Source organism: Ischnura elegans, chromosome 5, assembly GCF_921293095.1.
Source record: "Ischnura elegans chromosome 5, ioIscEleg1.1, whole genome shotgun sequence".
Lineage (NCBI taxonomy): Eukaryota > Metazoa > Arthropoda > Insecta > Odonata > Coenagrionidae > Ischnura > Ischnura elegans.
In genome coordinates, this window is record NC_060250.1 from 45,476,012 (window position 1) to 45,499,272 (window position 23,261).

Sequence of the window (23,261 nt, forward strand, 5' to 3'; positions counted from 1 at the left end):
CGAGGTGAGGATTTTTGCTCGTAACTCTGGAGTTTCAGGCTCAAGATGGATCCTCAGTTGGCCCGCAACAAATTAAAATGGCATCACTTGACTAGGCAATGCCATAAGTTGTGAAAAGATCCAATTTCTCTTTTTATCGACAAGTAACAAGGGAGAGTTTCGTCTACAGAGAAACCATCAAGAGACTAAAATGACGTATTTCACAATTGATGCGAAATTTTACTGCGATTGGAGGAATATTTCAGTAACTGGCCAGTCTCGTAATAAGTCACGCCACGTTAAGTTGTAGTGGATGGGGCTTCATTCCTCCTCAGCTCCCCGTGCTGTCTCCCGCAAGGTATCCCTCGCCAGTGCTTATTTCCTTTCTTCCGATTTCTCATCCTTTCCTCATGCGTTCTTATCCTTTCACATGCGTCCCCCCTACGCGTTATCCTTCTCACAATTCTTTCGTTTCGCAACCTTACCCATTCTTCCAGTTCCGCGTCCTTTGCTTGTTTCCGTCACCTTCTCCTCCGCAGACGCGACTCCACTGGAGTGAACAAATCTCCCAGGTGGACACCTGAGCGTCCATAGCATGGCTTTCGCACAAGTTTCTCGAACTCTCACGGCGACGAGAGCATATTGAGTGTAATCACCTTCCACTTCAAGAGTAAGCGAAAGTATGAGAGTAGAAATATATTCATACTTTTTAACGGCTAGCAAAAGATTACGCTTTCATCAACCAACACGGTAGGAAAAGTCATGGGAGTGTGTGTCTGGGAATTTTGGGCCCTAGAGCTAAAAGTTCTACAATAGTTCTGGATGCATCAACCTCCGAATATTTCATCAACCATGTAACATTTATTTTACCATTCCCGACGCAAAAAGGAGGTTTTTGATCATTCCAATACTCTTCAGAGATTGGAAAACCATGAAAAAAGGACACAAATACGAGAGCTCAGATGCTTACCCCTCATCAATACCAACGATTTGTCATTGGTTTACTTTTTAAATGGTTTCAATTGGTGGTTACTATGTAAACCGAAAATTTTTAATTAAAGGCGAGTTTGCGACTACTTTTGACTCCGCATCTTCGAAACTGTAACTGGACCGATGAGAAAAAAATCGGGAACGAAATTTAATAATAATTGTAATGCACGGCTGGGTACATTACCTATAACTTCTAAAATCTTTTCCCCTGGATCATATTCTTATAGCGGGAAAAACACAAGAACACAGAAAACTATTTATAAAAATATTTAGGCCGGACATTATTGCTGAAAAAATTTTAAATCGAGCCACACGCAGGCTTCAGAAATGAAGTTTCGGATATCTAAACAGAATCGGCAAATTATCACGCAACATAATTGATAGTACAAACAAATAACAAAGAAATATTGAAAAAATCAAGTAAAAAATGCTCTCCAAATATCATACAATAGGTACAAGATGAATTGTAAGATATTGATGTGTGGATTGTTCTTACACTTTTTTCTTCGTCACATTCTTCTAATGAATCAGAGAATTATCGATAGATAATTGAAGCGAATAGGAAGAGCTCATCATTTGAATTGGGAAACAAGGTCGCGTTTATTAAAGTAGGGAGGTTGCGCCCTTGATGTCAATTAGGATCTCACTGCCCAGTAAGGTTGACCTGGAGATAAGGGCGTCATCATCAACAGATGATGTGGAGGGTAAACAGCCTTCGCTTTAACAAAAATCTTCATATCGTCAGTGACGGATTTTATTTCCGTATGAAATAATTGGAATTAATTGATAGTTCATTCATTTTTTCATCGAACACTGAAATTTCTTTCTCTATGATTTCCGGTCCATGTTATGTCAAATGATCTTTCCAAGCGAATTCGTTTGGTGTTTCTTTCGTAGAGTCATTCGACTCAAACAAGTTTATATTAGAGTTATCTACATTTTGTTCTGATTAAGTTCTATTTATCTTCATCCTTTCACACCCCGATACTTATCTCGTTCTTTCCTGATCTCCAACCAATTTATTAAAACCACCTCCAGTCGAATATAAAAACTTCGACCAGAGGGAAAATTTATGAAACTGCTATCTCTATCCAAATATTAACAGCTAAAAGCAAGGGGAAAATACTATAGGAGCCTCTTCAATTTTATAACCAAGAGCAATTACAGATCCTCTCTGCTACTCTAAAGCTATAGTAATCGTTATGTCAGAGACTTTGCATGGGCTAATTCGGTCTCTTCTCCTTCTTTGTTCTCTAGCTTCTCCATGCACCCATTTTGTGAAGAATAACTACTTAATAACAGTTTGAGGTCTTGGATGATGCGTACAGAAATATTTTTTTAGGCTTAGTTTGAATAAGAGGCGTTACAAGGGAAATACTTGGCGCTCTTACATGCTGTGGCATCATGCCCCGCCGATTTTCACTCATGGTTAAGTCAAGCACGCAAATACCTATCTTCAGTATTGGATTAAGGAGTACCCTCGTTATTTTTAAAATCATGAGGGTCGGTAATACACGGGGAATTACAGGCCTGCTTGGATGGGTTTCACACCTAAAACTCTCCTCTAACATGCTCTCCTTTCATGTTCCTGTTTTCTCCTGTAAAACGTAATCCTGCTGGACGAAAAGGTTACGATGATATTAATATTTTACCAGCAGACAAAATATTAGTCTTCAGAAGAAATGGCATTTCGGGAAAAAATAATTACCACGTACTATACCATTGCTTTGCTGATCTAAACCTTGGGATTCTAGGACACATGGAGTTTTGTCATGCCATTTTTAGTGAATGTAAACATTCTCCTGGAACAAATTTGCTTTTTTATACCAGCGCGCATCACGATAGGAATAGAGGTAGAAAAGTGGGTTGATAGAATCGAAATCAATTTTTCGTTTTAGTCACGCAAGGTCAAAAAAGATTCGACTATTACAGACACATGTTCTCGGAGTACATTCATTCGAGGAAGATTGCTTACAATGTTTTCCGCTCAAGGTTATGACGGTGAAAGTGAGAAAATGTTTTCCACTCCGACCATTCTTTCGAATGTTTTCATCCCTCTCTTCAACATTTCGAGCCTTCTGCGAAAACCCTCCCCATTCACCACCCTTGTCTCTTCCTCCCTTCCAAATACCCACCATCCCAGCACTCCCCATAACGGGCCCACCCTCGGCGAGTTCCGGCGAGACTCCCGAATTTAGGCCTCCCCTCCAAGCAGGCATCTGCTTGCAAAACTCCCTTCAGTCTCCCTGTTTTCCTCGCTACATCTATTTCGTCCTCAGACCCCTTCGCCCGCCCACACGAAATCTCACTCCACGCCGAGAAACCCCGACAACTGCTCCCCCTAAACAGGGTACAACCTTCCCAAACCATGCTCCTCGCGAGGGGGACTTTCTGGACGGGAGGAAGATGCTGCAAATATCTACCGATGCCCGATCAAGCGTGGCTAACCGCTGTGTTGCCCATCATCGACCGATCCTCATTCCTTTTTTTTTTCATTTCTCCTTCCTTCTTCTTCCCCACACTCCCTCCAAGGGACTGCGTCCCTTGCCGGAATCACGGTGGCGTGCAATTTGATGCCAAGGAGCTGAGGGGAATAAAAGTGTCCAATAACTGTTTTATCCATTTCCCTCCGCCCTGTTTTCCCAAATCTCTTCCGTCGGTTTCACTTTTAGCCCGCGTCCCTCACCATGACCAACATCCCCTCCACGATGTCTCATTTCCATGGACCGGCGGCGCCCGAAATTTTCTCCTGGGAAGAAATTTAAATACGGTTATCGCAAATAGTTCGCCCCGTTCGTCTGCGCGGAGAAATACCACCAGATCGCCACGCTAACCTGAGAGGCGGCGAGAAAAAAATCTCGGAAGAATATCCAAATATAAAGCGCGTGGTTAAAAAAGAATTCCAATAATGAAATCATATGGTCTAAAATAATTTAGAAATATCTAGGTTTATACTTAAAATCTTCAATTATTCATTTCAGCTCAATTTGAATAAAGAAAAATGACGCGTGCTGCAGTCAGCAGAATGATCTCCAATGTCAAACGGTTAATCAAACCGATGTCTAAACCAATGTTTGATTAAAAACTGTCATTCTGTCTACGAATTTGGGTAAAAGTAGGAATCACTAATACATGGAATTTAAATTTTCGCGGAAGTAATTTTTCTAGCCATTTTATCGGCCATGACTCTAGATAGCATTCAGGGATACCGTGAGTTAAAATCCCCTTTCAGCGTTTATTTAAATTTGGCACTATTTTGGTTCCCCTTTCTCATTGCGGTGTATCTTGCCAAACTGTCACCCGAGAAAAGGAGTTACGGCTCCTATTGCCAAGTTTCTGAGGGACCTTTTTCACTTGATAAGGATAATCGACTTCCGTTAACTCTTTGTAAGATAGGGTCTGGTCTTCCAGTAATTAAAGAAAGACGTAAATCATGTTGTAATAGACGAGAGAGAGAAACCTATCGATATATAATGGACACTGAATTAGTGTGGAGAGCGTACAGATAAATATTATGGCCGCGAATTTAAGAGTATAAATATCTAGATAATATATCTTCAAAGGATAATACGAGCCTAGAATCCGTCAATATGGATGAAAGTACGAACATTTCAACGAGTAGCGAATGCTTAAACACTTTCGGATCACTAATGGACATTAAGGTAGTAGTTCGACCATGAAATGAAAACTTTATGCCTAGGAAAATGGGAAGATATTATAACTTCTCATAACTTGCAATTACTTATAAGTGTTCGACCTGCGGTTCCCTGATATACATCACTATTGCATAGGAATGATTCACAATGACCTAGACGGTGCTTTCGCTATAATACGTTAGTGATTAGGTTTATGAGACACTTCAATTTAGGAAAACTATTCCCCGGATGTAAAATCACTCGTCAATTATTCTTTTGGCATAGCTTCGGATGAACCTCGAACTCGAAATCATACCTACATTGTCCCACTTATTATTGAATCAAATTTCTCATTCGGACATGTAGATGTCGGAAATTTGATGTAAACTCTCCACACTTACGTCATTATTAATTTTTTCTCTGTATTTTCTTGAAGGCATAAATGCGCACAATACCGAGTAGGTATACTTAAAGGTTAACCAATAATTCCACCTACCCTATTCCCTTGATGAGGGGACGATGACGGTCGACTAGCTGGTGGCTACTGCGAGGTCCATGAAGAGGGACCGATGGGATTATATAATATATGATGTCTTGCTCGTGTGTTAGCCAGGTTCTGGGAGAGGTCTGCGAAGCTCGTATGGTATAGAAGAGGGGGGAAATGTAGAGATAAGGTTTTGAGGGATGGGGAGTACTTGCAAGACAAAACGCTGAGCGCACACTTCCGCCTCCGAGCCCGTCCCCAACTGCCCCCAGTCTCCTGCGTATCCTCTTCTCTTCTGGGGAAGGGAGAAGAGGGTCCGGCCCTAAATCTCCGCCACTGTTTCCACGCCAGCACCTTAAACACAGATGACCGAAACACAGACGACCAAGTGATTTCCCCCAAAAATCCCATAGCGCTTCATTTATTACAGCACGCTCCATTGGAGGGTTCCGGAGCGGTTGGTAATGGAGACACCGAAGATCGGGAGGTCGCGGGAATGAGACGCGATTTTTTTCGACTGCGGTCGCGATGTGCATTTTTCTGACCCCACCACCGCCCTAACAGAACGAACGTACGGTCGAGACGTCATTTGGGAGAGAATGGAGATGATGATCCAGCAATAAGTCCTGTAAAATCGCATTCCTCTTTCGGCCGATTTGTTTTATTGAAAGCAATGAGCGGGAGTCAGAAGGGTGAATTTGGAACAAAGGGATGAGAATATGGAGGATTCGTGGGGCTTCATAACTAGCGAATTAAGTGGAACTAGCTGAGAAGGCATTTGGAAAGAATATGCCTTATTTTTAAAGGAAGAAAATGATTTGTGAGGCTTACGGAATGGTCGGAGGCAGTGTTGGCAAGAAAAGGATATGGTCGAGAAAATTATATCGCGCATACGAACCCGTGTGAGATCGAACTGTTATAACTCTCGTAAAATAGACTCGGACCTTTCACCGCTATCTCGGACCTTCTATTCGGAGCCTATGACAAAAGAGAACTTCCAGGTGCACGGGTGCTTCGTTCAAGGGATTCTGGTCCATGATATTGAGAAGTTAATGAACTTCACGATATTTCATTCGATCGTAACCGGAGTACAAAAAATGAAACATTTTTCTTTCATTAAATTCATCACAAAATTATACATATTAACACACGTAGTGGTCCATTGCATGAACTTAACTTCTGAAGTAGAATACTAAAATAAAGATAGAATCATATCGACTTCAAGAATCCCGTTATTTCTTATTCTTTAGCCGAGAAAGCGGATTTACTGCAAATAACTCCCTTTTCTTTCAATACTACCCTTCGTTTTGTTAAAAGAACATAATTAGCTGGAACAATCAGCTGCAACAGTTTTCATAAAAAGGGTAAATCGCAAGGGAGCATTCTACATTTCCCTATTTCATTCGTTAATGTTTAATTAATTCAAAGTTGAGGGGAAGCAAAAACTAATCATACCGAGAACTTTATCGAAGGCATAGTGAAGTGACTTACTCAGAGTGAACACTGCAAGATGGAACAATTATTTTCCATAGTAGAGGCCTAATGGCAGCAGAAAGCAACCATATAACTAGATGAGTTCTAGCAAAGTTACACTCGCGATTGAAAATTAATTTTCTGCGTCCTTCTCATTCAGACAAGGTTAGACGAATGCCGCGCGCATTAATATTTCGTCCGCGAATGGATCCCTATCCAATTTGAGCAGTGCTTTCACAAATTAGAATCGCGGTATCGTTGACGAGCGTCTCGTGGAAGGGATTTTCGTGAGAGAGAGACCTTGGGAGAGCGAGCGAGCTACGCAATCGAGAAGGAAAACAATTAGCGGATGGATAATGGACGTTTGTATATCTCGCGGAGGATGATATCTAGCCCTGGTTGTCACGTGGGAGAACAACTTTCGAGAAGAGCGGTGGGCGCGGTAACCATTTGATAGAGGCTAAAATGAAAAATAAAAATAAATAAAAACGTTTGGAACTTGGAATAGAAAAGGCAAAGATGCCGAAGCTGACACACGTCTATTTATGGGCTTAGCTCCAGCTCGAGTTAGCGTCACTCCCAGATGCCATTACCGACCTCATACTCAATCCATCCCGAGTGGCAATAAAACCCTTTTTCTCTCTCTCCCCTCTCACACACCCCACCGAGACCCTGTACCCTTCCCTCGCTCCCTTCCCCCATCACAGCACGATCCTCCGCTCCTTATCGCACCCTTTTACAGTTCTGCATCTTTTTCATTTCCTCCAGCGACCCCTTCCCGTTGGGCGTCATCCTACTGGTTACCCATACCCTGCCCAACATAATCCCGTTCAAGGTTTAAACCGCGTAATAAGTGCTCTCCCGTTGGGGAAGCCCGATGAGACAAGATTTTTATGAGTTTTCTTACGTTTCAACGGGTGTGCATTTGGTATCTTTCTCCCTTCCCGTTCTCTTCATTTTTGCCACCGTTTTTATTGCATTTGGTTTCCGGTACTTCTCCCTCCTATTCTTTTTTATAGCTGCATCCATTCGAAAGATGATATTTTTCTTGGTACCGCTGACTCACAGCGTGACTCTATGTATCTCGCTGCTAACTTATTTTATTAACGCCTACGTATATATAGACCGTGCTGAAAGCAATACTCTCTTTGCCAAGTCTAGATGCGACAATCAAGTATCTTAAGAGGGCACCATTTTTCTGTAAAGAAACTCCCTGCATTTGCAAACGATGAGAGTAAAGTCCACTAACAATAAAATAATTTAACTCACAATCAAGTGTATTTTTAATCGTAAAGTATCTCAGCTGTTTCGTCCATTGGTCCCACTGATGTTTTCAAGACAGTTCTCACTGAGTTTCATCACAAGGATTTTAGCTAGGAGTCGGCAAGGTTTGAATAAAAGAACCACTATTGAAAGAGCGCGCATAAATATAAATTTGTATATCCCACCGCTGCTGGAGAACAAATGAAAAAGAATAAACTCCACTACGGAGAGCCACAATTCGCTGAAACTTCATCAGATGCTCCCATTTTCGTCTGTAAATATTACATGCTTACACAGTCAGCTACACATCGACGATGCGTCTCTCAACTCCCTTCGTCCCTATTTCTTTTCGCACACCATCCCTCAACTTGAGCATTATTCATCCCTTTCTTCTCTCTTTCACGATTCCTTCTCGCATAGCAGCAGATTCTTCCCTTCCGAAATTGTTCGCGCGCCAGGTTTTTACTCCATTTCGCGCCTTTTATTCCGAATCCTCCCCTCTCCCAGACTTCAAAAATCGCCATCCGCTGCTCGTCATCCCTCAACCCTTCCATCGATATCCCCCTTCCATCGCTTCTGCACTTTCTCCCTCCATCTTCCCTACCTTTATCCTGCCGCCCACATCCCATCCCACAGCTCAAACATTTCCAAACCCTTCCTTTTTCCCCTTTATCCTCACTTCCCACCCCAATTCCCTGGGCCCCTCCCCCACTCGCCTCGCGGATTCTGATCCGGCTGCACGTGGCACATTTCAATCTTAATTTCCCTATTATTCTATTAGCAATAAAGGTACTCCGAGGGGGTTAGCGGGAGAGGTGGAGAAATCGATTTCCGAAACCATAACGAAGAGAGGAGAACTTTAAAAGAACGACGTAAATTCGATGAACTATGTGTATTTTTGTTTTTTGCTTTTCCCGTGGACTCGTATTAAAGGTGATCATTGACGCTGTGTCACTATTTCTTGAATCAAAGAACATTATATCAGCGGCACTAGGGCATGTAGCACTGACGTGTGTTTACATTAAATAAGGTGTTGATCTCTTGAAAGTTTAGCGACACATAAATCTTTTCAGAGGCTTATTCCGTGATGTCACATTAAAAGTCGTCACTTGACATTGGGCTGCATAAGTAATAATATTTCTTTGACATTGAATAAGCAATAGATTAATTTTTCTTAGCATCGATGATGAACAGAAAAAATAGTTAATTGTAGTAATACAAGAAAGTCTTCTGTGAATACAATCTAGAATTTAGTAATCTTTAAATAAGTCAAACCAATTGAGTTTTTGATTCATAATCAGATGATCTGGTGAATGAGCAATCCCTCACTACGCTAACATACGGAGAGTATAATATTTATACCAGAGCGTCTTCGGTGGAGTCCCAGATTCACCTGATTAGCCTCTACCCCAATACAGACGGTACTTCTTGAGGCCAAGAATAACTGTTGTCGCCCCTCGCGTGAAAGCATACCTGCTCGTCAGCCAAGATGAAATCTTAGCACTGCCAAACTGGTCACTTCCTTACATTAGAGTGCTCCGTGATATTTGAATGAGGGACCAACTAGAATTATCTATATTTTTTGTTGATAAACATTGAATTATGAGAAGAAAGAAAAAAAGGGGGATTGGAGCCTACGGACGGTACCACACTATTCCAAACTTTCATCGACATACTTTTCATTCTTTTCTGATTTTGCACATGCCTTCAAGTTTATACGTTTACATTCTTTTGACCAGAATTCACTGCAATACATGCGGTAAATAATTCAACACGATGAAATGATAAGGTTGCTGCGACTATTCTGTTTCGCATAGTTTATCCTTCATGATATATATTTCACTCACGAGCCTTCATAATCTTTCACACTAACCTACCCCCCTCAAGAGCCCTATTTCCACCAGTGTGACACTCTTCTCAGCATCTGGATAAAGTTCCACCACCCGTTAAATATTACCAATTCTCAGCTGTTGCCCTCGCCTTTTTACAACACTCCTGCGGATCTTTCCTTGGGACTCAATCCCCTTCCAACAAAAGCAAATTTCTTTACTCAGACTGTAAGTAAATCCTCTCCCGTTGAAATCGAAACAAAAGCCCTATAAATCCTGCATTTCCTTCCTTTCCCTCTCTCTCACACAAGAGATACAATTTTCTCACATTCTCGCACTTTCTCCCCACCCGACCAGTTTCGAATCCGCCCTTCACTCCATATGCCCGGAATTCCCTTATTTTCCCTTCAATTCCGACGTATACCATGCATGTCGCACCCTCCGCCTTCTCGACATCCTTCCCGCCAATCGCCACCGCCGCAGCTTTTCCACCCTGCCTCGCAGAATGCATTAAAACACGCCGACGCGAAAAGGTCCGCCCCCCACGACCCGCTCCACTCGCGGATTCCACCTTCGCCGATCGCGAAAAGCCACGCCCACGATTGCTGCCCGTCTCCTTGGGACGCCCGCCCCCAACCGCCCGCGTCTCTCAGGGGTAGCGCCTTTTTCTGTCGCAACGAAGCAACGCTCTGAACATCCATCCGAAGTAAGGTTAATACCGCTGTGTAATGTATGCGGGTTTACTTTGATTACCATGAAAAAGAAAATGAAAATTGCCGAGAAAGTTCACTGATACTGCCGAGCATTGTTTCGACAATATTATGTCATTATCAAGGTAAAACATAAGGTGATTCAATTCCTTAAGCACCCTTAAATTTGAAGAATATTGGAATTGATTGCATAACTGTTCTTGCTTGTGTGTTTGCCAATGAGGTCATACTGTTTTTCTTTCGTAAGCATAATTCGGAATTCAAAGCTGAAAAAATAAGTCTGATGGACGCAATAAAGTGTTTCATTCCTCCACTTGAATACCAATGATCATTCTTGCACCTTATTTTGATTTGTATACTAAATAAATGAAATATACTTTTTTTACATTGAGCCAAATGCACTTTGCATTTCTTCTTTCAAATCTCTCATTTATAATGCACCTAATTAAAACTATAGAAAACCTCAAGTAAATATTTCGATAGAATACAAATTAATTTACGAATGTCAACTATCTGGCAAGCCAACTGGTTGCCTATGTATTCATCGAAAAATCGACTGCAAAAAATGTCTCATTTTTCCCTTTTGTCTCTTCTCCAGATTTCGGACGTGTCTGAAGATGGCAGGGACAGGCACAGCTAACCTTGTGGGCCGTCTGTTCTTCAACGTGGTGCAGACGAAATGTTTCCTACTCAAGCCGGAGAAGGTGTGCGTCCGGAGATCCTGGTGGGGGAAGTGCACAAAGAAGGTCATCCGCAAACAGGCCTACCTGAGGGACAACCTTCCGTACTGAGCGCCTCATGCCCAAGAAGCATCTCTACATGCTTATAACCACCGCCGCGGACCACTTAACCCCCTCAAGCCATCCTAGTTGACCAGTGGAGGGTATGAGGATCGCGAAAGAGACGTCCTCGCGGCCGGAGGAGATAGGGAGACTTGTTGGATCGCTTGAGGAACGTAATTCCATTGAATTCTTTTGCGTTTGAAAAAAGTAACGCTATTCAAACGACACAGCAATTTTTTAGGCGGGTGCAACCGCTCAGTAGACCAACTGTAGTGTTATTCTCGCGAACTCCTGAATAATCTCTCATAGACCATTTTGTACGAACAACTGAACTATATTTGGTCATCCATCCCCTAGTCAATCCCCTGAAAAAGACATAATGTATTAATGTACAGCGAGAGACGCTGTCGAGTCCACTCAAATGTGTAGTGTGTTGCTTTGGGCAACGGCCACGGAGTGTTATCCGCGAGGGAATCACCGACCTCGCCGCAAAGGTCAGTTTGAAGACCAAGAGGCAGAGGTTCCCTCAATGTACCACTTTGGGTAAATTATTTGATCTCTTGAACGTTCGCACATCACTCCGATATTACCTACACTCGGCTTCTTCCTCGCCTTACCGCGAGACATAACGTTGATATTCATCTCGTCTTCTCTGATGTGAACAGACATGTGCGCGCTGCTGCGTAGTCACTGCCTTTTCAACAAATGAATGAACTACGAAGCCGTTCAAGAATTGGAGAAGACTTTCCCACGAATAACACCTAAGGTCTTCTCGGGGGAATCTCGGAATTCCCTCGAGATTTTGCTATTGCTGTGTAGCCGAATTAATTATTTGCCAGAGTGTCTCTTTCTCATAGTCGCGCTTAAGTTCAAAGATCGCGATGAGCTAAACTTTCGAGGGATATTACGCTCTGGTATTGCTCTTGTGGACCATACTATGCAAGAGAATGAACTCGCCTAAGAACGAATGACCAAAGAATTGAAATACTCTCTAGCCATTAAGCATTTTAGCAGGTTTGTTGAAGAGAGAAATGAACAGAAAGTACAACATTCCACAACGTTGTAACAGAGGGCAATCAAGTTGGCGAATCAAAATATGTTTTTATGGCAAAAAGGTAGTGAAATATCATTTTCATATCAATTGAAAGTGGCGTTACGCTTATAAGTAAGCAATGTTATAGCTTCAGAAATGCATTATTTATTTACGAGTCCCCATTTGATAATAGTTTTGTAAACATATCACTATGATTACGTACAAAATAAATTTGGGAGTTGTTCTTTTCTCTAAGTAAGCGTCGTAATTCCGCATTTCAAAGAAAATTCATGTAGTACCTCAATATATCACAGTTCCAAGAAATAGAGACTGAAATGAGAACTTTTTAGTAGCAATGTTTAATCCTGCAATTCGCATTCTCCCCATAAAATTTACATGTCGTTAAGTTTTTTATGCAATCAATTGATTTTATTTCCGCTCGTGTTCTGAGATAGAATTACGGTATTTTCAAAAAACGGTTCAAATTCGACTAAAAGTTGACAATTTTGTAATAGAAATGGAGCCACTTGCTGTAAATTTTAACAAATAGTTCGCAGTTTGTGATCATAAATATTTATACGTTATTGGGAATGATGGCTTTGCTTAGCTCTCTGTTGCCTATCTCGACATTCCTATGAACCAATTAGTACATATGTACCTTCTTACACATAATGTCATGATTATATCCTCTAAGAGGTCCATTTCATTGACGCAAAAATTTACTTGGTAGTCCAATCTACGGTGATCGCCTTTTGGAGACTACCATGGACGCTCACTCCGTAAATTAATTTTCCTATGTTCCTTTGCTGGAAGTTCCAATGCTGGTGACTGAAAGCAATATTTTTGGAAAATATAAACACGCCAGGTTAATTTTTTCGCTGTTAATTTTTTCATCACAAAGACTAATTATGTTTCAACGTACTTATTTGTAATTATAATTGTTTTACCATCACCCATAAGACTGTTTTGCTATTTAATGAGAGAATGAACTATGTAACTTAATTTGTTTGAATCCTCGCATTTCCAATTTCGTATATTCATGTTTGTAAATACGAATGAATGGATGTGCGTTGTTTTGTTGGATGTATTGTTTTAAAACGATAATTTGAATGATAGCTACTCTGAATTTATTGAATGGACGGTCGAAATGTATGCTTGTTGGTTATATTTAGATATGTATTCATGTTTTGAGATGTATATATGGAAGGCAATAATTCCAAAAAATAAATTAATGTGTAAAAATAACTCCATGCATCATTTACAAAATGACAATCCCTCCCCTTTCCAATTTCCAAGGACTTAAATATGTGAACAAATTTCTCCTGAATTACACTAAAGAATTACACTGAAGAATAGTTAAATTACGCGTATATCATATGCAATTCATTAAAATTCAGATTACGATCGATATTTTTCCCTCGGGGAAGTTTCATTGCATAACACAAAGGATAATGGTGGTTAACTGTTGTTCATATCCCAAGTAGTCAATGTTAACTTCTTGGATTAGGTACTTTCAAAGACAAATAGATGTTATAACTCGGTCATGGGTGGAATTTCATAAATCTTTTCGCCAATTTCTGATAGGATGACTGGCAGATAATTAGAAGCAGCTGTTGGGAAAGTCAAGCAAATAACATATATACACGCACTAAATTCATAATAATTTACACAGGTAGTCTAGCTCGAAAACTTGACAATGAGGAATGAATGATGTTCATATCATCGTTTGTTTTTGATTCAGTCCGAACGGAATGCCAACAGAAAACGATTAACTGAACTCAACGAAACCTTGCACCTCCCACAAGCAAGTATTACTGATTACATGGGACCTACCACTTCCAGTATTCTACTCATAACCTCGTCCTGTCCCCATCACAGCACATTCGAACAAAGCCAAAAAACCTAGACACTAGGGGCGCAAGATATGCCCACCATTAAAATCGTAAGGCATTCGGAATAGGAGAATGAAGCAGCGATTAAATGTACGATTAAGTTTTAGAAACGAAATGGAGGAATAAAAATTATTGGTGAATATACGGTGAACATAGAGAAGTATATGGAGGACAAACGACCAATATTTTGGTGGGTTGCTATAGGAAATAAAGGAGAAGTATAACGTTTATTATACATAAATAAGGCTACGTAAGGGCTTTATCGATTCGGTAAAACCTTACGTAGGACCAAAATCTCAACAACAGAAAAATGCAGCTAAGGAAGGATGTGAAGGAAGACTTCTCTTTTCTCCCACTCTTATGAGCACTTCCTGATTACTTACTCGGCCGATCCATTTTATCTTCATCATTCTTCGGTAGCACCACATTTCGAATGTTTCTACTCTTGATTTCTTTGCCGTTTTCAACGTCCAAGCCTCGCTTCCATAGAGAAATAGGCTCTATATGTAGCATCTGATGAATTGTTTTCTTACTTCCATAATTGTATTCTCAGCTGTAAGAAATTTCTTCTTTTGTAGAAAGCCCTCTTCACCTGCGCTATTCTACTGACTATTTCTTTCTTGCTTCGTCCATCGTTGGCAATTCGGCTTCCTTGCTAACAAAAAATGTTTCACTTCTAACAGCGTTTGCGTTCCCAGCAAGTTTTCATCTGATATCTGGCCATTGTCCTTTCCATACTTGTCAAAGTCTTCCTCAGATGTTTCTGTCTCTGATGCTGCCGACAATTATACTGTCCTCTCAGATATAAACGAGGAAAAATAAATACTTCCAGTAACCGGGGATAATAGACTGGTAAAGAGCAGGACAAAAGAAAGAAGAAAAGGAGACCCGTTTACCTCATTTGTACCAAAAATTTAGGATATTCTACGCACAATGCATCAGCGGACGATGCACAGATAGTGATTTCGCTGAATCGAAATCCCACTCCTTTTAAATAATTGACACAGCCTGGAATCTATATTAGTTTGAACACGCATAGCATCGAGAAGCAAGTGCACAAAAATACTAAAGGTGATCACTATTGTGATGAGGGAGAGAGCCAAAGAACTAGATAGGCAGGAAGATTTCATGAGTGTTACATTACCTGACACACGCAAGATCACGCAAGGGACAAGAAAGAGAAGGGATAATCCTACTTTAAGGCGACGGAATGCGGGCGAAGACCTACCTGCAGTACAAGGAGTGAACATGCACGCGCGAGAAAGCAATGAAGCTGACAGAAACCATATTGGTCCGAAGGTACACGACGAGAGACGCTGAATAATAATAATAATAATAATAATAATGCCGTCTTTATTTCACAAGTGAATTTAGGACTAGATAGTCCTCTCTTACAATTAACTTGTTTGACAATCACATACATCCATTACGAAACGAAGTAATTATTCAAGTTTATTCTGAAGAGAAAAGGTAAGATGCTAGGCCATTGATGAGTACACAAAGGAGGAAAGCAAAAGACAAAATGCAATATAATTCCATCCATTCCACATAATAAGTCCCGACCGCGGAGTCAAACATTGACATAGAAAGAGGAAACGAGAAAAAAGAAAACAATTTTGCAGGTAAATAACAGGAGTTTCAAAATAATTAATTATGCTCAGAATTTAGAAACTCATGATTAAAATGAGAACTATATAAATTAGGGATGGACGGATCCATGATTTTTTTCGGATCCGGAATCGGATCGGATCCTTGATTTTCGGAGCCGGATCTTTCGGATGGGATATTTTCGGATCCACATGCATTTTCAAATTCCTGCTATTAAACGAAGTAATTATTCAAGTTTATTCTGGGTACATACAATCAAAGGAATGCTTTTTAGATTTCCATACACATTTATATATTTTAATAAATTAAAAATCATTTTTATGGGCTTTCAACTTGTTTTTTAAAAACATCTTTACATGCTCAGGACCTAAACTGTAACGCTTGGGTTTGGAAATGAAAATAGGAAAAATCTTCAGATAAACCACTGACCAGTGGCGTAGCGAGAGGGGGAAGTCCGGGGGATTCGGACCCCGGAAATATAAAAACACAATTACTTTCCTTCATAAAAGGAAACAAAATATTGAAAAATCATCAATATACGATTTCTTTCTTTGAAAAATGAAGTTTTTTCAATTGTAAAGGGCGTTAAAATTAGTTTGAAAACCTCTACTTTGAACCCTGTTGTTTAAAAATTTCCCCCCCCCCCCCCAGGTTTTGGACACCCCCTAACGAAAGTTCTGGCTACCCCACTGCCTTCGGCTAGATTCAAATTTTCCTCACGCACGTATCCCCCGAATTTTGTCACTTTCTCATCGAATACCGACTTGTGTTTCACCCGAAAATGCTTCAGTATGGTGAGGTGTATTGAGCACTTCCTCGCGATAATTTCACGCCACAGTGCACGCACATGGCATACATTGGTTCTCCTTATCTCAATAGAACTATTTCTACACAATTGTTTTCCACGGCTGAAATTCTGCTATGTAACCTCTGCGAGAGCTTTCAAACAAACTGGTTCATGAGTAGGACAAGAATCGCATGCGACGGCGCATTAGAAGAGAGAATTGAAACTCTTTCAACCCTTATTCCTATTTCAACCCTTGCATTCACTGAAGCTATTATTTAAAATTTGGGATCCAGATCCGATGTCTTCCGCGACTTTGGATCCGATGTATCTGATGAAGGGCAACATCCGCGGATATTTGGATCCTATGTATCCGATCCGACCATCCCTAATATAAAACAAAGAAACCAAAACAATGCACAAAAATTTCACAGAAGAATTCAAAATATATGAACAGCAAATAAAAAGAAAAGGTGATACTAACTTCCGAGGAAGGAATAAGAATAAATAAGCGAATGATGGTAGTCCACCAGACATTAAAATTGACTACACCAAACCGATATCAATCCGAAGGAAAACCCTTGTCTGAAAATAAAGTTTAATTCTTCAGGGTCATCTTTCTCCGATTGAATTTTCATATCTTTTCTTAGAAAGAAAAGGAAGTGGCTAAAGTATTACATGTCCTGAATTTTTTAAAGCAAAGAGTATGGATATAAAATATTAGAGGCATTTATAAGATTCCTTTTAAGAAATCTGAACATGAAAATTCACCGATTGAAACCTAGAGAAATAATAAATAATACAAGCTAAAGTAAGGTTCAAGGCATTTAATGAAAGATTAATCTATTAAAATTTATTATTCGAGTAGAAGCATGAACTATTAATTAACCTAGGACAATGGTCGGCCATGACGGTAGTACCTCGGCTCGACGGTGAAATAATTATATACGACGTCAGTCATAATAGCATATGTAATGAGCTTTGGTAATCTTCTGACAAGACATTCAGCTATGTACCGCTAAACGCTTAAGACCCTTTTATAGAAAAAAATGGAAAAAGTTAACCGAAGCTTAACTCACTTAGAGTGAGATTCCAGTTTCCCATACGTCAATGGTGGCGTTAATAAAAAAAAATTACGTTGAGTACGGTCGATTTTGAATTAATGGGAAAATTAGCTAAAAATTTAAGGGATATTCAGAGCCATACACATTTTTTTTCATCCGTGTTTTGTTACATGATGTCCTGACTGATGGATTGAGACACCTTGGGATAAAAATAACGTGAATATTAGAAATTAATGGATGGTAGACCCACTACTTCGCCGTGATACCTTAGCCGAGGCAGGCCGCGGCGCGACGCCTCCATTACATCTGAGGCTCCTAGCCGGTAGATTACATATATGTATATATATGAAGTTCCGCAATAGATATTTTAATTTCCTACTGAAGAAAAATACGGACAGCTAACGAAGATAAGACGAAAATAATCGCTGTGTTAGATGGAAAACAATGTTTATTATACACAATAATATTATATGGAAGAAATCCTATTCAGTTAACCTCCCAATCGACTTTTGGATTCATACATGTCTTACAGCGAGGAAACGGCAATAAAGATACAGTGGATAGCCATAGGACCCAATATGTGCCATTTCTAATGCCGAGGATTCAATATGTGTTGCTAAATAAATGACAATTATGAATTCAGAGAAATTTTCATTAACTAGCGGACTGCTATATATAAGAATATCGATTTCACTGAATTGAGTCACTACTAATAGAGCTGCTAGGGGATCCGGCCTTTCAAGGGCAGATTAATGGCTCCCATTGGCAACTTTCAGCGGTATTTATTGAAAAAATGAAAGAATAAAAGTCGCGAATACTGCATTCTTTAAGGAAAAATGCCGAGATGTGGTAAAACCCGCTGGCGATGTAAGGTCATCGTGATTGAATTTTTCATCCCTCCAAATCTAGGCTTAGAAAACTCGGCTGTCCGAATACTCTACCTAATAGGCGGCGATTCTTCCGGGCTTCCTTCCGCGTTGATCTATTTGCTGGACAATATTTCGCCAACTTTCCAGTTGGCTTCCTCAGGTCACTGAAGTGTCGATGCAGGATTTTTTCCTCTTTATATACCTCTGTTTGGCGCCTATTTTGTGGAGACGTACCCAGATCTAAACTGCCTCCGCCGTAAGACACCATCGAAAAACACGACACGAACGACACGCACCCAAATGAAATGTTTTGATTCACGTAAATAAAGTGTATTACCTTTTGTTATGTGTGCTCCAAATTTAATTCAAATCTCACCAGTTTAAGTGCCTGAAATGGGAATGGAAATGTAATACTAAATTAATCGGACAGTCTGTATACTGTAGTTTTCCTTCGTAAATTAATCAAATGCAGAGACAAATGAATGTTAGAACCCGAAAATCTGTGCTGCGAGCGTTAATTACACTAGATAGCGTAGGATTGCATATCGTGAAACCATGAGCAAAATATCACACGAAAACCCTCATTACCCTTCTCCAGTTTCTGGCAAAGACATCCAGTACCCAACGACTGAATCATAATTCACATTTTTTTACTCTTCACTCCAAAAGGTTTGGTCTTTTTCTTTGAAGCTTCATGCCCCGTAGAGCAACCATGAACAAAACAATACCTTACCTCTCTCTTTATTACAAAGATTTTACGAATTTCCTCATCTGCCAAACAAAGATATTCGCCATAAGTAGCAATTCCATCTAACAATCACAGCGGCCTTTAATGCGCCACTAATTAATACCATCTGACGTCCAGTCAGGGCCGGATCAGAGAGGGAGGCTCGAGGGGCCCGGTCCCTTGGCCACTCACCAATCCAGGGCCACCCAATAAGTATGAGCCTTTCGCCAATATAGAAGTAAATTTTAAAAATAGGAAAAATAGAAAAAACCATCACGTGGATGGGAATTCGGAGTGAAGGAGGGTTGTATTTTGGTTAAATGTAGTCGTCAACGTGGCATCATCGCCGAATTGGCAGCGCGAAAATCAAGGAAGGTGCCTGGATTGTAATGCTTTAGTTAAACGTATATGTATTGTTAATAAATTTAATAAAAAATTGTGTTACTTGCATTGCATATTATCATGCTACAAATTGAAAACACCTAGAAACGGTGGGCCTCCCACCAAAATGGGCCCCGGGCCATCCACATCCTAAATCCGGTCCAGCGTCCAGCTCCAAAAAAGTGAACAAAAACAAAGAAAGCGCACGGAAAAATAATATGAACATGATATGGAATGGAGAGGTAAACTCCGGAAAAGATATCGAGGGAGCTGTGAAACGAATAAATTACAATACAGTGTGTGCGGTCAGTTCTACAAAAGACTGATAGCAGATGTCGTCCAGTCCGCGTTAATGTTTTTTATAAACCGTGCCGTTAAGCTTTAATTGCCGCTTTAATAAGCTTTTATGCCGTTAAGCTGATATTCCGTTAAGTGCTCATTAGTTTAATTTTTCCCTTATATATTTTTTACCGGCCTTTATGCCAGAGGGAGAATATTACTTTGAAACTAATTCGTTTTCGGTGCAAACAAGTAAAAATTGTGAATTTCATCCTCCTCAATCGGTGATTTGAAATATTAAAGTTCTGTGGATAAGGTTGTAAAACATCCAACGACTATATGTATCGCTCATTTTTCATAAAAATCCAATCATTTTTTCACAAAGAATTTCCTGAACTATCACCACCAACCACCTTGCCTACTTTGTCAATAGTAAAATAAATAAATACTTCGAATATTTCGTGGAACATCAAAAAATAGAAATAAAAATAGACAGATGGAAAACGTTATCATCAAAGAAGTGAAAAGTAAGCACAAAATAAGGTACAGCAAATTTTTCGATAATAAAGAAAAACTGAAAATACGGTGCGAAAGCTCTGCCTCCATATCCATAAGGGCTTGAGACCACAATAAAACCCTGATGTGATGCGAGAGTGTAGGTGAGTAGCAATCACCATGAAATATATTTTCCTATGCAATAATTTATTTCCAGATGACCATTGGAGTTAATTTTTAATTTCCATGACATTTCATATATCATTATTTCCTTTTACATCTTCAACCGTGACTAAGCGATTCCATGAAAAAATTATAACACGATTTTTAATTTTGACGCTCATCATTTGGCTTATCTACAGTGATTAGACGGTAAAATTATTAGGATGGCATGATAGATGAATAAAATGAAATTATCGGGGGAAAATAAATTTTTACGAAAACAGAACATATCAATAAAATACTGAGAACCTGATAACGATTAGATAAAAGTTAAACAGTTGTCTTTTTATAATCTTTTTATACCTTCATAAATTATAATTATCAATTAATTTTATATTGATAATTTATGAAGGAATAAATAAATATTCACTGAACAGATGAATATTCGTTCAATTAAGAGGCAAAATATTTTAGCAGAGGAGAGGTACATGCAAGAGAAAGGGGAAATAAATTTCTCAGCTACTGCTCTTTGACATAATTACGGCCAAGCACGGGTCTGAATTATCAGTTGGGGAAAGGAGACGAAATTCGGCTATGTATGTACTTCGACATTTTGTCCACCCTTGATGGCGTCCAATTGCTTTATCTCAAGCTTTTCTAGCGGCTCAATACACATACTATATGAAAAATCCGTTGGTTCCAGCTTTCCGTGCTAAATACACTCAAATAAAAAAATCTACGATGTAAAATTTTATCTAAAATCGGTATCTCTCCCATCCAAGACTGACAGAGTGAATAGTCTGTCTTAACTAGTATCATAAATGCTCAAGAAAAAAAACTTCATTTTTATAAAAAAAAACTAGCTGCCCCCCCCCCCCCCCCCGGCGATCCCAGGGAAGGATAGTACCCAGAGAGTTAGATTTTATGCTTGAGAAACTTGGATTTGATGCTCATTTAGGAATTTTCTTTTTTCTCTTTGAGAGTGTCAAGGGAAGTGCCTGCCCAGCAGGATGACCAACAGCAGAAGTTGTAAGATGTGACGTAACAAATGGTACTGCGGAAACGATGGAAAGGACACATCGGTCGCAACCGAAAGATGCAATACGGGGTTTGGGGGCATGAGATACACCTACGTACAAAATTCGGTTGCAATCCGTGAAGCCGTATGGAAATGCACAGCGAACAGAAAAATAGTCATCCTCGTTTATATATACATAGATAACACCAATTTCTACCTTGCAATTTTTAGTTACCTTTCGTAAGCGCCTTCATGCTATATCGAGCTGGTCCTGACTCCATTCTCGCGAGCCATAGGGTTTTAACTAGTCCTCCAAGTCCTCTGATATGCCAAGATAGCAACACGAATTCTTTTATCTTAGGATCCACTTACATTGAAGGCCTGGGCAAGAATTCTAGCGCGTGATTTTGGAAAATCCAAAGGGCTGAGTTCTGGCGCATAACCGGCAGACCTGTAGCACGAATTAACATTAGATGTCATGACTTGAAGGCACATTCTTACTTTTAGACCGCCATTCCTTAAACTAATAAAATATTTAGAAGACACCAATCAGAACATAATGATACACATGGAATCACAACGTATTCAAAGTTACGGCAGCACAGATCCAAGTTGCAGCAGAACAACTACAAGCCTAATTGGTGACAACCGAATACTCTTATTGTGAATATTATTTATCACACAATAAATTACGCTCATTCAGGTAAACGCACACCAAAGCGAAGCATACGTTAAATGAATATGATTGAATTGAGAGACAGGTTTACGCTACCTAGGAAGAAGAAAAGTATCACGCCTTAATGTCACACTAAGAGATTGAGTATAACAGAAGAACATAAATCACCTCGCTTCCTCGCTGCCGATAGAAGCCGTTTTCTTTCTTTACTTTCTTTAGAGGGGCTTCCAACAGGGTAAAATCAACACATTAGAGCCGATGTAAATAAAATTGCTACCAATTACGTTATCCCCTCTAACATTCAACACCAACACGATATGAAGGTAAAATATTTTAATAAAAAATGGGTTTACGAAAGAGAACTTGCTATTTTACCCTGAGAATTCACCTAAACCGCTTACCTTTCTAACCAAGCCAGTGAATGGAAAAAAATCATTAGTCATGCTTTCGACAAGCTAAAACTTGCTATGAATTCCAGAATTTGAAGAAAAAATTATTGGTCTATCATTCTAACAAAATTATCGGCTGAAAAGAGATATCTTTGCGGCCTCTATTCTATTTGAAAAAATTATACAATCGTTTTCATGTATCCTAGGATGACCATGGGATTCAGATACCTTCTGAATTCCGTTGCGGTTTACCATCATTAGTATTACAACCTAAAGTTGGTGAGCATACGTCAAGGAAGAGCTGTCAATGGAGGATTTAAGGAGCAGCAGAAGGGTTTCCAACGTTTCAATTTCATCGAAATCTGTTTTTGGTGCAGTATCAGGATTCCTCGTACGTCCTGCAACGCCTGATTTTGAGAATTAATAACGTTGTCTGCTTCTGCCAAATCATAAAGCTTCTATCGACGACCTAAACGCAGCGAAAACCACATCCAAATTAAGCAACGGTAGAGTTCACCCTAGAGTACGCTTCAGGTATACATCAACTTTATCAATAGGGTGGTTTCCTATTATTTTTTTATTGCTTTAATCGAAAGATTATTACTCCTGGAGTACGTATTTCACGCTTTTAGATTTTTAAATGACAACATCTATTTTTCGCGATTAAATGAAAAGTGAAAATTTTCCAGCGCGCGAAAACGCGACGCTTAGTATGAATGCCGGGAAATATCTCCGCACG

General features: G+C 39.8%; 1 protein-coding gene across 2 annotated transcripts in view; it reads left to right on the top strand.

Annotated features, from left to right (window-relative positions):
- LOC124158802 overlaps window positions 1-13,423 on the top strand; it is a 52,134-nt gene extending 38,711 nt beyond the window's left edge. For both annotated transcript variants that reach the window (XM_046534123.1, XM_046534122.1), the window contains exon 4: window positions 10,962-13,423. In XM_046534123.1, coding sequence (XP_046390079.1) covers window positions 10,962-11,154 — 193 coding nt within the window. In that variant the 3' untranslated portion in view covers window positions 11,155-13,423. The remainder of the gene's footprint in view (window positions 1-10,961) is intronic.
- Window positions 13,424-23,261: the final 9,838 nt, after the last annotated feature.